Raw genomic sequence first — 13,168 nt, 5'->3', positions numbered from 1 at the left:
TGGAGCTACTGCACCTTAAGTCCAGGCCTTTCCCACCAGCTGCAGATGGGGACAATTCCCTGCCAACTTGACCTTTCCAAGCACACCTAAAATGGAACTGTTGACTGCTCCCCCACAACCATTCCTGCCTCTCTTCTGCAAATACCATCTGCCCAGCTGCTCTTACAAGAGTCACCACCACCTCCCAACTGTGGAGCCCAGCAGGGCCCTGCCCATAAATGTGTCATACCCAGGTGACCTCTCCTGCCTCCAGCTTTCCCCCATTCTCACAGAGTTGTAAGACTGAAAGAAAAACCTAATCACATCACTCCTTGGTTTAAACAACTTCACTGACTTCCCAATGTATTTCTTTTCTTTTCTTTTTTTTTTTTAAAGATTGTATTTATTTATTCATGAGAGAGACAGAGAAAGGCAGAGACATAGGCCGAGGGAGAAGCAGGCTCCCTGCAGGGAGCCCGATGTAGGGCTCCATGGCAGGACCCTGGGATCATGACCTGAGCCGAAGGCAGACACTCAACCACTGAGCCACCCAGGCGTCCCAACCCAGGGCATTTCAAATAAAATCTAAACTACCATTGTGCCTGGGTCCTGCACACCAGACCATACCTCTCACTGTGACTCCATCTTGCTCCGTGTGCCCTTCACACCACCACATGGCAGTGACACAGACTTCGCTTGGCTCTGCACAGCAGCCCAGCTCTTTCCTTCGCACCCTTGGAGTGTTCCCCAAGTGGGTGGCTCCCCTCATTCTCCGGGTCTCAGCATTATTGACACCTCCTCTGAGGCCTTACCATCCACACCACATCCCTCTACCCAACCTCCCCCTTATACACAAGCACCTCCACTTTCCCACTCCTTCATGGCACTTAAAAGATTTTTAATTATATGCATCTGGTGGTCAATTCTGCTCTGCTTTCCCCACGAGGAGTTTCATGGAGTTCTGTTCCAGACCTTTCTAGCACCAAAAGCTGTCTGACACAAGGTGCCCAGTGAAATGGTGGCTGAATTGAGTTTCCCCCTCAATAATCTAAGACTGATTCCACTTCCTTATTTGCTAGTTAGTTTTTCTATTACAACCACTAGAAATATTCTCAATCCATTTTTCAAACTCTTCTTAAAACAATAAAGCCAGCATTTTCAAAAGTAAACACACAGGATGACTGTTGATTACAGGCACACACTTTCATGATTCCAGCATTTCAAGACACATGCAGTCATGCAAAGTACCTTTTACTGTGAAGAATAAAAAACAACTCTCATCTTGAAAGTTCTGAACCATCTAGAAGGATAAAGCAAATAACACAATTAAGATCCAACTTTTTTTCTGAGCTGATCAGAAAACAGTTGAATTAGCAACCACAGGAAAATGTCATCATCTACATACTGTTGCACAAGTACAGAACTCCAAGGTCAAAACAGTCTGGTAAAAGCAGCGTGAGGTAGTACGCATTTCCACCTGCTGTGCTGGCAGGGCCATGTGCTGACCAGGCTTGCCCGTGGCTGGTCTGAGGCAGTGCAACAGCACACCCTTCCCACCCAGCCCCCAGCCTACCAGGTCCCCTGCAGGCTCTGTGAATAACGACTCAACACAAAGCCTTGACGTGAGCGCTCCTCTACTGTTACTTGCTTGTCGCTGAGCACTGGGGGAACAATAACCTTAACACTTTCCTAAATCAGTCATCGAACAGTGCACAAAAGGAAAATACACCCAAACACCTCCCTCCATAAAATGGGCCAAAGCCCTGCTAAGCCCAAAGTTCCTGGGTGAGTTCTAAGGGAGGGTGGAGAGCAGAGGGGCTGAGCCACAGAGCTGGGTTTATAGTCCTTGTATCACTAAGATATCCAAAACTCTTGGTTACAGATTATTAAGTTTGATCCCAGCTCTTTAAAACTGATTCTCAAGAGCACAAGAGATCACAGAATTTTCGCACAGTCCTTTAACAACAGAGAGAAAGTAAATGCCAGTGTGGTAGGGACAAGAGATGGCACGCCAGTTTACGTTACCTGATCGCTAACGAGAATGTGAATACCAGTGGGCCCCTGTCTGTAGACCTGGTTAATCTGGTGGAAAGGAATATTAAACACCATTGCAAGTTTTCGAGCAACTTCTGAAGCAACCATTTCTTCCAAGTAGATTGCATGATAAACTGAAATAAAACATGAGAATAGAATTTTAGCAGTAGTCTTTGATCTGTGTTCCACAAGTTGCAGCACAGTGCACCTAGGGGCCGGTGTTTCTGGAACATTTAACTTAATAGCAGGTGTCATCTGTTGCATCCACAGTGAGCACAGCTCTTTATAGGTCCTGCTCAGTGACAGACTCGAGCCAGCCAGCGACAGATCATCAGTGCTAGAACCTGGCTTCCCCAAACAAGAGTGGTCTCTTGAGTGCTTAGAGTGATGGAAACCTCTGCTGAGTACACATCATGAGAAGCTTAGAATGAGGAACTACAATTACGGTGAGCCACAGAGCTGCTCTAGTGTGGAGTCCCCAAACTACAGCTTGTGTGAGCCAAACCCTAGCCTCACTCGTTCCTTTTTTTTTTTTTTTTAATTTTATTCATTTATTCATGAGAGACAGAGAGAGAGGGAGCGAGGGAGAGAGAGAGGGACACAGGCAGAGGGAGAAGCAGGTTCCATGCAGGGAGCCCGTTGTGGGACTCGATCCCAGGACTCCAGGATCATGCCCTGGGCCAGAGGCAGGAGCTAAACCACTGAGCCACCCAGGGATCCCTCACTCATTCCTTTGGAGCAGAATCTTATCAGAACATGGCCACACCCATCACTATATAGTCTTGGTGCTTCTGGCAGCACAAAGGCAGAGCTGGTGGGAAAGAGCCCCTACGGGGCCATAAAGTCAAGGCATTTCCTACTTGGCCTTTTTACGGAAGTTTGTGGAAACCCTTGATCTAGGGCTGTTGGTCAACATTTCCTACACTCCTCCTCAAACACCTTCTGAGGCCCATCAGGCCTGACCCTGATCGCATAGATATGATATATGACATTTTGATGACACACGGAGAGCTCCTTTAGGATTTTATCATTTCAGACTAAGCCTCTGTATCCTCGGTCTTAAGATTCACAGCTTTTAAAGTCAAAATGAAAAAAAATTAAAAAAAATAAAAAATAAAGTCAAAATGACACCACATGGAAAAGCTCACAAGAGTGATGCTTTCCCTGGGATTTATCAAACACAAAGTGATTCTGAACAGAGCTTTCCCCAAAATTAGGGTAAATGACTGTTTCTGTTAATTCCTTAACACATCTCTCTGGAAAGTTCTGAGTGTGTTGCCCTTATTTTGTTTCCGAATATGGGAAGAAGGAGTGATTGTTTTCCTTTTTCAGGGCCATATTTAGAGGACAGAAGGACCAGGGCCTGTCTCTGCCCTAACCCAGCACTCTATTACAGAATAAGGAGAGTCCATAGGCCGAGCAGCCCTCCCAACCTACAGACGGATAGGCATGGAGTGTGCGTGTGGTGCCCCCGGGATGTGGTGCCCTCCGCACACTGCTCCCAGGGCTGGCCAGCTGCCTGTCAAGACAAGGCTGCACACTCAGTGCGGTTATACGCACCAATCTCTGCACATGTGGTATTTTAAGTTTGTGCCCCCAGTCTGTAAAATGGAAAACAAAACAAAACAAAACAAAAACCCTCCTGCTTTCCTGGCACACAGCAATCTTATATTCATCATTTCAGTAATTTTGAGATGTAAGTGGGGAATTAAAGCCAGCAAAAGTCCCAAAAAGCATTCAGGCTAGTCTTCCACCTTGTTAGCTATATCTGGCACGAAGGGCCACGGACAAAGGAGATTCAGTGTGGTGGGGGAAGCGAGAAAGGCAGTAGATCCCTCTCCCCCGACGTCTTGGCCCAGCCCCATGGACCCTCAGGCCACCCTCAACACCGGCCATACTCCCACCCGAGCCACTCAGCAGTCCCCATGCGGTGACAGCCCTTCCGAGCCTGGCTCCCGGCCTCCCTGCTGCTGCCTCTGAGTCAGTACCCACCGTAGGGTGTCCCACTGCCACTGTCACCTCCACTGCCTGCAGGCTGCTGCCCTTGCAGTGGTGAGCTGCTCGGCTGCTCCTGGCAGACATAGATGGTTAAGCGGGGCCTGACCGACCTGCAATCAGAAGACACCACATGGGAGCCGAGGGGAGAACACAGCCCCACGGTAGGTACAGATGACAACTATAGGACTCTAAGTTCTATTTCCTTAAAAGAACTTTACAGTATTATTTCATTACACAAAATAATTGACTAATAAAAATATAAAAACACACACCTCACACCAACTATCACAGGTGGTCTAATCTGATGATCCAGACTCTAAACCATTGAGAGGGTCTGTCAGATGCTGGTAAATTTAAGTTTCAAGATTAAGTCAGCAATTTAAAGTTAGTAAGATTCAATTTTAATGGAATTCTCACACCACAAGTCTAGAAATAGCAATGATAATAAATGGATCTTAAAAGCCAGAAAAGTTTACAATTCCATCATTTTCATTCACAATTAGAAGTTTACATTTTTAACAACTGTTTAGTAGTAGTCACATGACCTTGAAAAACCAGAGATTTGTATCGCTCACCTAAATGAGGAGTTTGTTTTCTTGGCAACAAACCCAGTCGTCTTCAAGAAATCAGTACTGCCCATGTGCATTCCTAGTCTTACAGTCTACCTCTGCCCTCATCAGTGCCTGCATCATATCTGGGCCTGCCCTGAAGGTGCACACAAAACAGTCTTCTTGTGAGCACAATGCCGCCACGCCCCAAGTGCACAGGCGCACGCCAACCTAGCACGGTTACACATTCTGCCCCAATTCCCCACACAAAGGTACAACCTAATTTCGAGCAAATGGTTCCTTTTAAAACACAGTATTTTACCTTGACTTCAGTGAATTATAGAGCCGAATCCCATCGGCTGCACCACAAATTTGTACTAAATCTTCCTTTGTCAGTTTTAATAAGTCGGCACCTGGAGAACAGTAGAAAGAGATTCTTCTCAAAGAGATGGAAAAAGAACAAGCAGAACTGGCTGCTTTACAGCATCTGTCTTCACACAGTGAACCGTCCCTCAAAACCATCACGGTCTCCCATATGTACGCTCATACACGCAAACACAAGAGCACCCACAGAGCCTCCCCCCACCCCCATGCTGGCACTCCCATGTTATGTACTGAGGAGGAGCTCAGAAGCCCAGAGGAAGGTCAATCAGAATGGCGAGCGGGGCCTACTGGACTGCCTGTTCCCAATACATGACTTCACCTGGTCTTGGCTGGCTGGTGGTCGTGTGGGTAAACATAAATCTGACCCCAGACATTTAACCTTGAGATCACAATAATAATGTTTTATTTTACAAAAAGAGGATATGGAAGTCTAGAGTTTTGGGGACTCGCCCAAGTTGGTAGCAGAGCTGGGACCAGGCCTCTTTACACTTCAACATGTAAATGTTCTGCAACATAACTCTGTCACAGCAGCCAGTTTTAATATGAAAGGGAAAGCATGACACAGAACTGCATATCACCTTAAGACTGCCCCCACAAATCGCTGCTAAGTGTAAGCGCTTGGTAACTAGGATGTGCTTTAAAATACAACAGAAAAGCAGGAGAGGGAACGGTAGAGAGCAAGACTGACCAAAGGCTGGGGTTGGATACATGAAGTTCATCCCACTTTCCTACTTTTTATGCTTCATTGTGTCCATAATCTCCTCTTTCCCTTCATTAACACTCATGATGTGGTTTACTGGTACAGTTCAAGTACCCTCTGGGATTAAGACAGGACTTCCATGTAATAAATACCCACTTAGGTATGTAACAAGATAATGGAGTTATCTTTCTATTTTTGATTGAAGGCTTGCAGGGGAGAACCTACTGACTTCCTAGCTTGTAAAAGAAAAGACCAGGAAAGCCCACCACCATCAAGCAGACACTCAAGGTGTCGGTTTTCAGAGCTGGGGAAGCGAAGACTGGCTACCTCCCCCAGGGCCCAGAGCTGTGGCCAGAGATGTGTGTGTGCATCTCCTTGACCTGCACACAGCCTTTTGTGAAGGTGAGTGCCTAGAGGTTCAGGGCGGCAGCCTCCCTGTCCCCCCTCCCCATTCTACTGCTGGGAGCTCCTGCAAGAGAGAAATGCAAGAGGCCAGCTCCACATTTTCCAGACAGAAACACACACTCATCTAACAGGACCTCCCTCAGCTCCCACCGCCAGAGCTCTTCATAGCTCTGCTCTTCCCGTGTCTTTCCTGTGAGGGTTGAACATGCATCTTGCCTACACACTGAAATTTTTAGATTTTCAATTTTCCAGATAAAGATACAATCATATATAAATGTGGCTACAAGCTAGCAACACTTTTATCCAGTACTTTAATTTTGAAGAGACAAAGAGCTACACAGGGAATGACTACTCATTGCACAACGTCACAATAAATGGCTGACAGAATAGGAAACTGTGTCCTTTGTGAAATCAAACTTTCCCCTAGGTCAGGTGTGTGCACATAGTTCTGTCCTCTTCAAAGGCTCACACTCCATTTCCCTGGCCCCACAGCACTGCGGGCCAGGCAAGCTCACTACCAGTTTACTGTGGCCTGGCAATTCTCAGGGGGTGTTTAGCCAGGCTGTGTTAGGCAAAGGGTCCTACAGCCAAATATACTTGGGAAATGCTGCTTCTGTCCCACATGGTATTTCTATCTCTGTCCCTCTCAACAGGTTTCTTACAGCACCACTGCAAGCACCTTGCTTGGTCCCTTTTAAAATTCCATCAACAGGGACACTAGGGTGGCTCAGTCAATTAAGCATCTGATGCCTGGTTTCAACTTGATCTCATGGGTTGTGAGATCAAGCCCCCGAGTCAGGCTCCACACTTGGCAGGAGTCTGCTTGGATATTCTTTCTCTCTGCTCCTTCCCCAACTCTTTCTCTTATATAAGTAAATAAAATCTTTTTTAAAAATTCCACATACTCCCTTAGCTAACTCAGCAAGAAAAACCTTAAGTATACAAACACTATACCTGAGTAGATTCATAGCACATACTCCACCAGCAATAAAACAGAACTATTGATAAACATTATCACTCGGATGGACTCAAGGGCATTATGTTGAGGGGGAAAAAGCCAACCTCAAAAGGTCACATACTATGTAATTCCATATATCTGACATTCTCAAAATGACAAAATCCAAGAGACAGAACACAGATTAATGATTGCCAGGGAGTAGGTATGGTGGGGGAGGAGCAGGGTAGTATAAAGGTGGTGATGGCATCCTTGTGGTGATGGCATAATTCTGTATCTTAACTTTGGTGGTGGTGATACAAATCCATACATGTGATAAAATGACACAGAACTATATACACACTTTGCACCAACGTCTATTTCCCAGTTTTGATACGATACTACAATTATATGAGAAACTGAGAGAAGGGTACACAAAACATCTCTGTGCTATCTTTGCAACATACGGTAAAGCAAAAAATTACTTTACAATAAAATGAATAAAATGAGACAGATTGCATAGAACTATATATACCTGTACAAAAATGAAGGTACATTAAATTGGTGAATCAGTGGATCATACTGACATCAGTTTCCTGGTGTAAGAGGGACACATGATGTTACCACCAGGTGAAACTGGAGAACAGGTACATAGGACTTCCTGCTAAGTGTTTTGACAACCTCTTATGAATCCATAATTACTTCAATTTTTTTAAAAATTAAGGTTAATAAAAGTTCAGAAACAAGTACAAAACACACATGTACACAAACACGAACACAAACATACCTGAAAAATTGGAAAACAGTCTTGTGTATGAAGAGAATCTGTTTTTGAGCAGCCATTGTTGTGTTTCCTGGATCGTGGCTGAAGGCTGAAGTTGCTATTAACAAAGAAAAAATGAACAGAAACACAAGAAACTATTCAAACTTACAAAAACAAAAACAAAAAAACCCCCCAAAAAACCAAATCCCAAGTGGCTGGCATGTTATGAAGAACAATATTCACACAAAACACAGAAATCCTCCAAGTTTAAAGTAAAAAAAACACCCAAGAGGAAGACAGGTGTGACTACTCAGGGACCCAACAATGCCTTGGATCTCTGTAAGAGCCTTACAAATGCAGGCCCCTCAGAGCTTCAGGCAGCTTCAGGGAGAACATACTTACTTCACTGCAGGCCTGTGAAACTCCATCTCCCTGATGATTTGGGGAAGAAGAATTGCTGGGGAGAATGGAGGGAAGGAAAAGAGAATTATTTCATATATACATCTATATGTATACATATACACACATATTTAAATCAAGATTTAAAAGCTATCAAACTGGGTAAATTTAACATAGTATCGGAGGACAGAGAGTATAAATTTGTGATTTAAGAATGCTGGCACCCCTGGTCAGGGAGTGAGGACAAAGAAAATGACTGTTTGATTTGTGACTCCTCCTTCTCCAGCAGGTATAGTAAGAATTGCAAGTTTTAATTGCAATTAAAAAAGAATTCCAATTATCTCCAGGGGTGCCAGGAAAATGAAGGATACTCATTCATTTTAGTAAGGAAAAATACAAGAATCAGGATAAACAGTTAACAGTAAATTGCCACATACACACACACTTTAAGAAAATAAGGAGCTCTTAAAAAAAAGAAAGAAAGAAAGAAAATAAGGAGCTCTAACAAAGGGTCCTAAGTAAAAATGGAAAGTGAGATCCCTTTAAATAATACATGTACCCATGATAAAAGAGGGGGAAATCCAGGGCAACAAAAGGAACAAAGGGTGCCACCCCCCTTGAGTTTTTAAGGTAACTCCATGGGGGAGCATGGCACTTCCTGGTCCTGGGCTCAGACTCCTTTCTTAGCACCTGTACTTCAATGACTTAAGTTATGATCTGACCAGTGATTGTCCTTCCTGACCCTCTGGGACAGGAGGGTGTGTGTCACTCGTGGAGCACAGCTCCCAGACAGTGCGGGCCCACAGCCCGCTTCTGGGGTCATAAGCGTCGCCTGAGACATCCCAGCCTGTGCTGTGAGACTAGTGGCGCCCCCAGAGGGCACGTGCCAGGGCCTGGTCTCCCGGACCAGAGTCCAAGCACCTGCTCCTCCTCGTAAAGTACCAACATCTACCAGATGAACTGCCTACCATCTCTTCATCTCCACAGGGAAAAGCAGGTTTTTGTTTTTCTTATCAGACTGTTACAGACTGAATTCCTGTGTGCCCTCCAAATGCGCATGCTGACCAACCTTGTCCCCCCTGACCTGACAGCGTGACTGAGGCGGGGCCGCTGGGAGGTGGGGTGTCCACTCCACCGTGTGAGGACCCAGGAGGCATCTGCAACCCAGGGGGCCCTCACCAGAACCTACCCTGACCTCACATGTCCAGTTCCACAACAGCAAGAAGCAAGTTTCTGTTGCTCTACAGCTCCAGTCACAGCCGCCAGGGCTGACCAAGACAGGATGCTAAGTGTAAGAAAGAGAAGCCTTCCTTCCCAGCTGGAAACTTCCTGACTGCAGGGAACTTCTGAGGTGACCTGCTTGGGCCGTTCAGAAAAGCCCCAGGAAGGCCCCCGCTCCCGGCACCGCGCGGCCCCCACAGGACCCCGGCCCCCACCCGGAGCCCTGGGCTACACAGATGCCAATCAGAGCCGCAGAACAAAAGAGAACAAGTCCACCATCACCATTTCTCAAACCACAGCACTTTCAGAAACTGAAAGCCTTTCCTTTAAATTTAAAGACTTACCTAAATCAATCAATCATGTGTTGTGGGGGTTGTGGGGCAGAAAACGGCTCTCGCGTTCGACGTATGGTGCATACGTCGAACGCAACCTGAACACATCCACATCACAGTGCACTGTACAACTCACTGCCCTTTTCCACCCACAGACTCCACTCATGTTTTCTCTCACAAAGGATATATCTTAAAAACACCTCCTTTTCTACAATTTCCACAGCTGTGAATGTGTGAGGCACAAAGGGCTAAGAGCAAAATGGCTGGCGGGCAAAGAAAAGTCTTCTCCTTTCACACTGAGGAGGCTAGCTCCCATGACTGGAAACCTCAGCAAAGGAGATGCTGGAAGCTGAGCACAAGAACAGCATAGGAGCCTGGCATGGCCAGGCCTGGGGGAGCGGCAGGCACGAAGCGGTACCTGTCGGGGACGCTGCAAGTGCCCTGCTGTGGGGACGTGAAGGCGGGCGCTGTGGAAGGGCTGCTATTCACGTAGGCTGTGGGGGTATCGGGCCATGGAGAACACTGAGGGCAGAAACAAAAACAAATTAATGAGATGGTTTTAGAAGTGTATAGAAGAAATATTTTTCTAAGTCACTCTCTAGTCTGGCCAAATGTGAGGTTATCAAACACAAGACACCTGACAATCAAGCAACCTCACAGAAACATAGCAAATTTACTTCTGTGCGCCTTTACCTGCCACCTGCATCTACACACTGATTAGCCTCAGGGAGACCTGAAGTGATAAGAACAGCAAAAATGTATGCAGGCATTTTTAATGTACACGTCTGCACCACTGGCTTTCAAGAACTTTCACTCTCCTCTTTATGAGTTCTGTAGCAGGCACCTATCAAGGTTTAGAACAGCAGAGGCAGGAATGGGTTCACAGGTGACATGAGACCAACAGTGACCAGGATGGGGGCTCTGTCCCATTAGCTCGCCTTTGTCCTCTCACCCAAGGAGCAGCCTCACCAGTACCCAACTGATTCGTCGATTCCTCTAAAATTAATAATCCCTAAGCAAAGTGAGGCAGGCCTGGTATCAACATACAACAACATGTATCGTGCTGCTCATGTCTTTCCACCCATCTGCACAGGTTTATTATTTACAGTTTCTCAAAGGGCATGGTGAGCTAGGGTGTTTTTAACTTCAGGTACCATTTCGACCAAATGTAGAACAAAGATACAAAGACGCATTGACTATTATCATCAGGAGACGTGAAGAAGCTAGAGTCAAAAGCATGCTGAGCGGGCTGAGCAGGCCAGGGCAACCACGTACAAGCCTTTCAACCTGAGCTACACACAGTGTGAGTCCACCTCCCTCACGTTCCATCTAGAGTGAGTCTGTGAGGATGGCCCCAGTTCCAAGGCACCCTTCAGAAATCACTCTTCTCCCATTTTATACAAAAAAGTTGTCATACCTCACCAGGGACAGGGGAGAGAAGACTCCCCAAACCACGCAAAAGACCGTTCAAAGATACTAGGATAAACAAAAATATATATGACCTCCAAACATTTCTGTGTGTCTTCAAACTTCCTGCCTTCAAAAACTTCAGGAGACCTGCTGTCAGCTGACAGACTGAAATGATCTACCAGTTCATACAAAAATAGGTCACTGGGATCTTGTGCAGATGACTCAAAAGGAATTCCAAGACCTGAATGACACTGCTCAACGAAAAATAAGCACATCTAAACAAGTTTCTCTTACCTACAAAAACATCTAGAATTTGAGTGCATACTACTACCCTCATTCTTGATACATTTCCAATAACATTTCTACTTTTAACAACTATTTGTCAAAATGTATATGATTTGCTGTTTTGATAAACTGGTACCACAATAAGTAGTTTTCAATTTATTGGGACACCTGCCTGGCTGGCTCAGTCAGCAGAGCATGTGATGCTTGATCTTGATCTTGGGATGAGTTTAAGCCCCATGTTGATTATAGAGTTTACTTTAAAAAAAAAAAAAAAAAAAAAATCTCAACTGACTTATGAGCCTTATGGTCAGAGGAAATTTTAAATTTCAATTTCTGTAAGTTTGTCATAAAGAAGTAACTAGGGTGATCATTTAAAGATTTTCAAGCAGGGGCACCTGGGTGGCTCAGTTAGTTTTGCATCTGACTTTTGATTTCGCCTCAGGTCATGATTTCAGGGTTGTGAGATTGAACCCCATGCTGGGCTCTGCACTCAGCAGTCTGCTTCTTTCCCTCCCCTCTCTCCCTCTACCCTCCCACCCCTTCCCCCACTTGCTTGCCCATGCATTATCTCTCAAATAAATAAATAAATAAATAAATAAATAAATAAATAAATAAATCTTTTTTTTTTAAGTTTTTTTTTTTGGCATAAAAGTATGTCATACTGGGATGAAATTATTTATAGGCAGTGGAAAAGAAAATGGTCTTCTTGGGGATCCCTGGGTGGCTCAGCGGTTTAGCACCTGCCTTCAGCCCAGGGCGTGATCCTGGAGTCCCGGGATCGAGTCCCACATCGGGCTCCCCGCATGGAGCCTGCTTCTCCCTCTGCCTGTGTGTCTGCCTCTCTCTCTCTGTGTCTCTCATGAATAAATAAATTTAAAAATCTTTAAAAAAAAAAAAAAGAAAAGAAAATGGTCTTCTTTGCAACTGTTTACATTCATGATGAAAAGTTTCATGTCAACCTCAAAATATGTAAGGGAGTATATACTTTTTCAAAATTATTTTGAGTATAGAAGGGTCTAGACCCCAGTGTGAACGAGCTAAGAAACTGTGAAGCACTGTGAGGGCAGAAACTAGTCTCCTCGATGGTTACAGGTGCTTACAACATGTCTGACATCCAACAGAAGTATGGACAGAAGGAAAATAAAATAGAAATCCCAAGCTCTTCCCATTCTTTACAACCACCCATTATGTGCCCCCTTAAAAATGGGAAAAGTGACTACAGAGTTGTTTCAACTACCAACTTTCTTAAAGAGCAATCTACTCTAGCTGGATAGCACTGGTGAACTCACTGCACACATACCAATTTCACTAGAAAGGATCTTTCAGTTGTACTTCCTCCTTTTAAACTAGGGCCTTGTTTCTCTCTTCATCTTACAAAACAGTACCTCCTTGGCTTGTGCGGTCTGAGGAACCCAACTGGTAGATCTAATAGCTTTCTGGGTGTCACATGTTCATCATCATCTCCACTGGCTGGAAGATTATTTCCTTACTACACCACCCCCCCCCCGGAAACAAAATACTACAACGCAGCCTAACTTGCACATCTGAGTGAGGTAAACCTTATAACATCAGGCCCCCTCCACATCTGCTCTGTTAACACTACCAGCTATCTGAGGAAACGAAGCCATCAAAAGGCTTCAAGTTAACACGGCACAGTAATATGGCAGAGCCACCAAATGTACAGAACCTCCATATACACACCTATTTCACTTGCACACATCGAGATTCCTTTAACAGTAGAAAAGCACAGCTGCTAACATCTGACATCTAAAACTT

At 45.1% G+C, this 13,168-nt stretch overlaps 1 protein-coding gene across 4 annotated transcripts in view; it reads right to left on the bottom strand.

Moving 5' to 3' along the window:
- Positions 1-13,168, bottom strand: part of UBP1 (upstream binding protein 1) — a 52,534-nt gene that overhangs the window by 4,282 nt on the left and 35,084 nt on the right. For 3 of the 4 annotated variants that reach the window (XM_025461425.3, XM_025461428.3, XM_049099794.1), the window contains 7 exons: positions 10,116-10,219; positions 8,148-8,202; positions 7,770-7,863; positions 4,882-4,972; positions 4,006-4,121; positions 2,005-2,147; positions 1,228-1,279 (listed from right to left, as the gene is read on the bottom strand). In XM_025461425.3, coding sequence (XP_025317210.1) covers positions 1,228-1,279; positions 2,005-2,147; positions 4,006-4,121; positions 4,882-4,972; positions 7,770-7,863; positions 8,148-8,202; positions 10,116-10,219 — 655 coding nt within the window. Of the gene's footprint in view, positions 1-1,227; positions 1,280-2,004; positions 2,148-4,005; positions 4,122-4,389; positions 4,717-4,881; positions 4,973-7,769; positions 7,864-8,147; positions 8,203-10,115; positions 10,220-13,168 lie in introns of those variants that run through there. The other variant, XM_025461429.3, reaches the window with a different exon arrangement.

Source organism: Canis lupus, chromosome 23 (assembly GCF_003254725.2).
Source record: "Canis lupus dingo isolate Sandy chromosome 23, ASM325472v2, whole genome shotgun sequence".
Classification (NCBI taxonomy): Eukaryota; Metazoa; Chordata; class Mammalia; order Carnivora; family Canidae; genus Canis; species Canis lupus.
The sequence above is the reverse complement of the archived record's forward strand: the minus strand, read 5'-3'. Positions and strand labels throughout refer to the sequence as shown.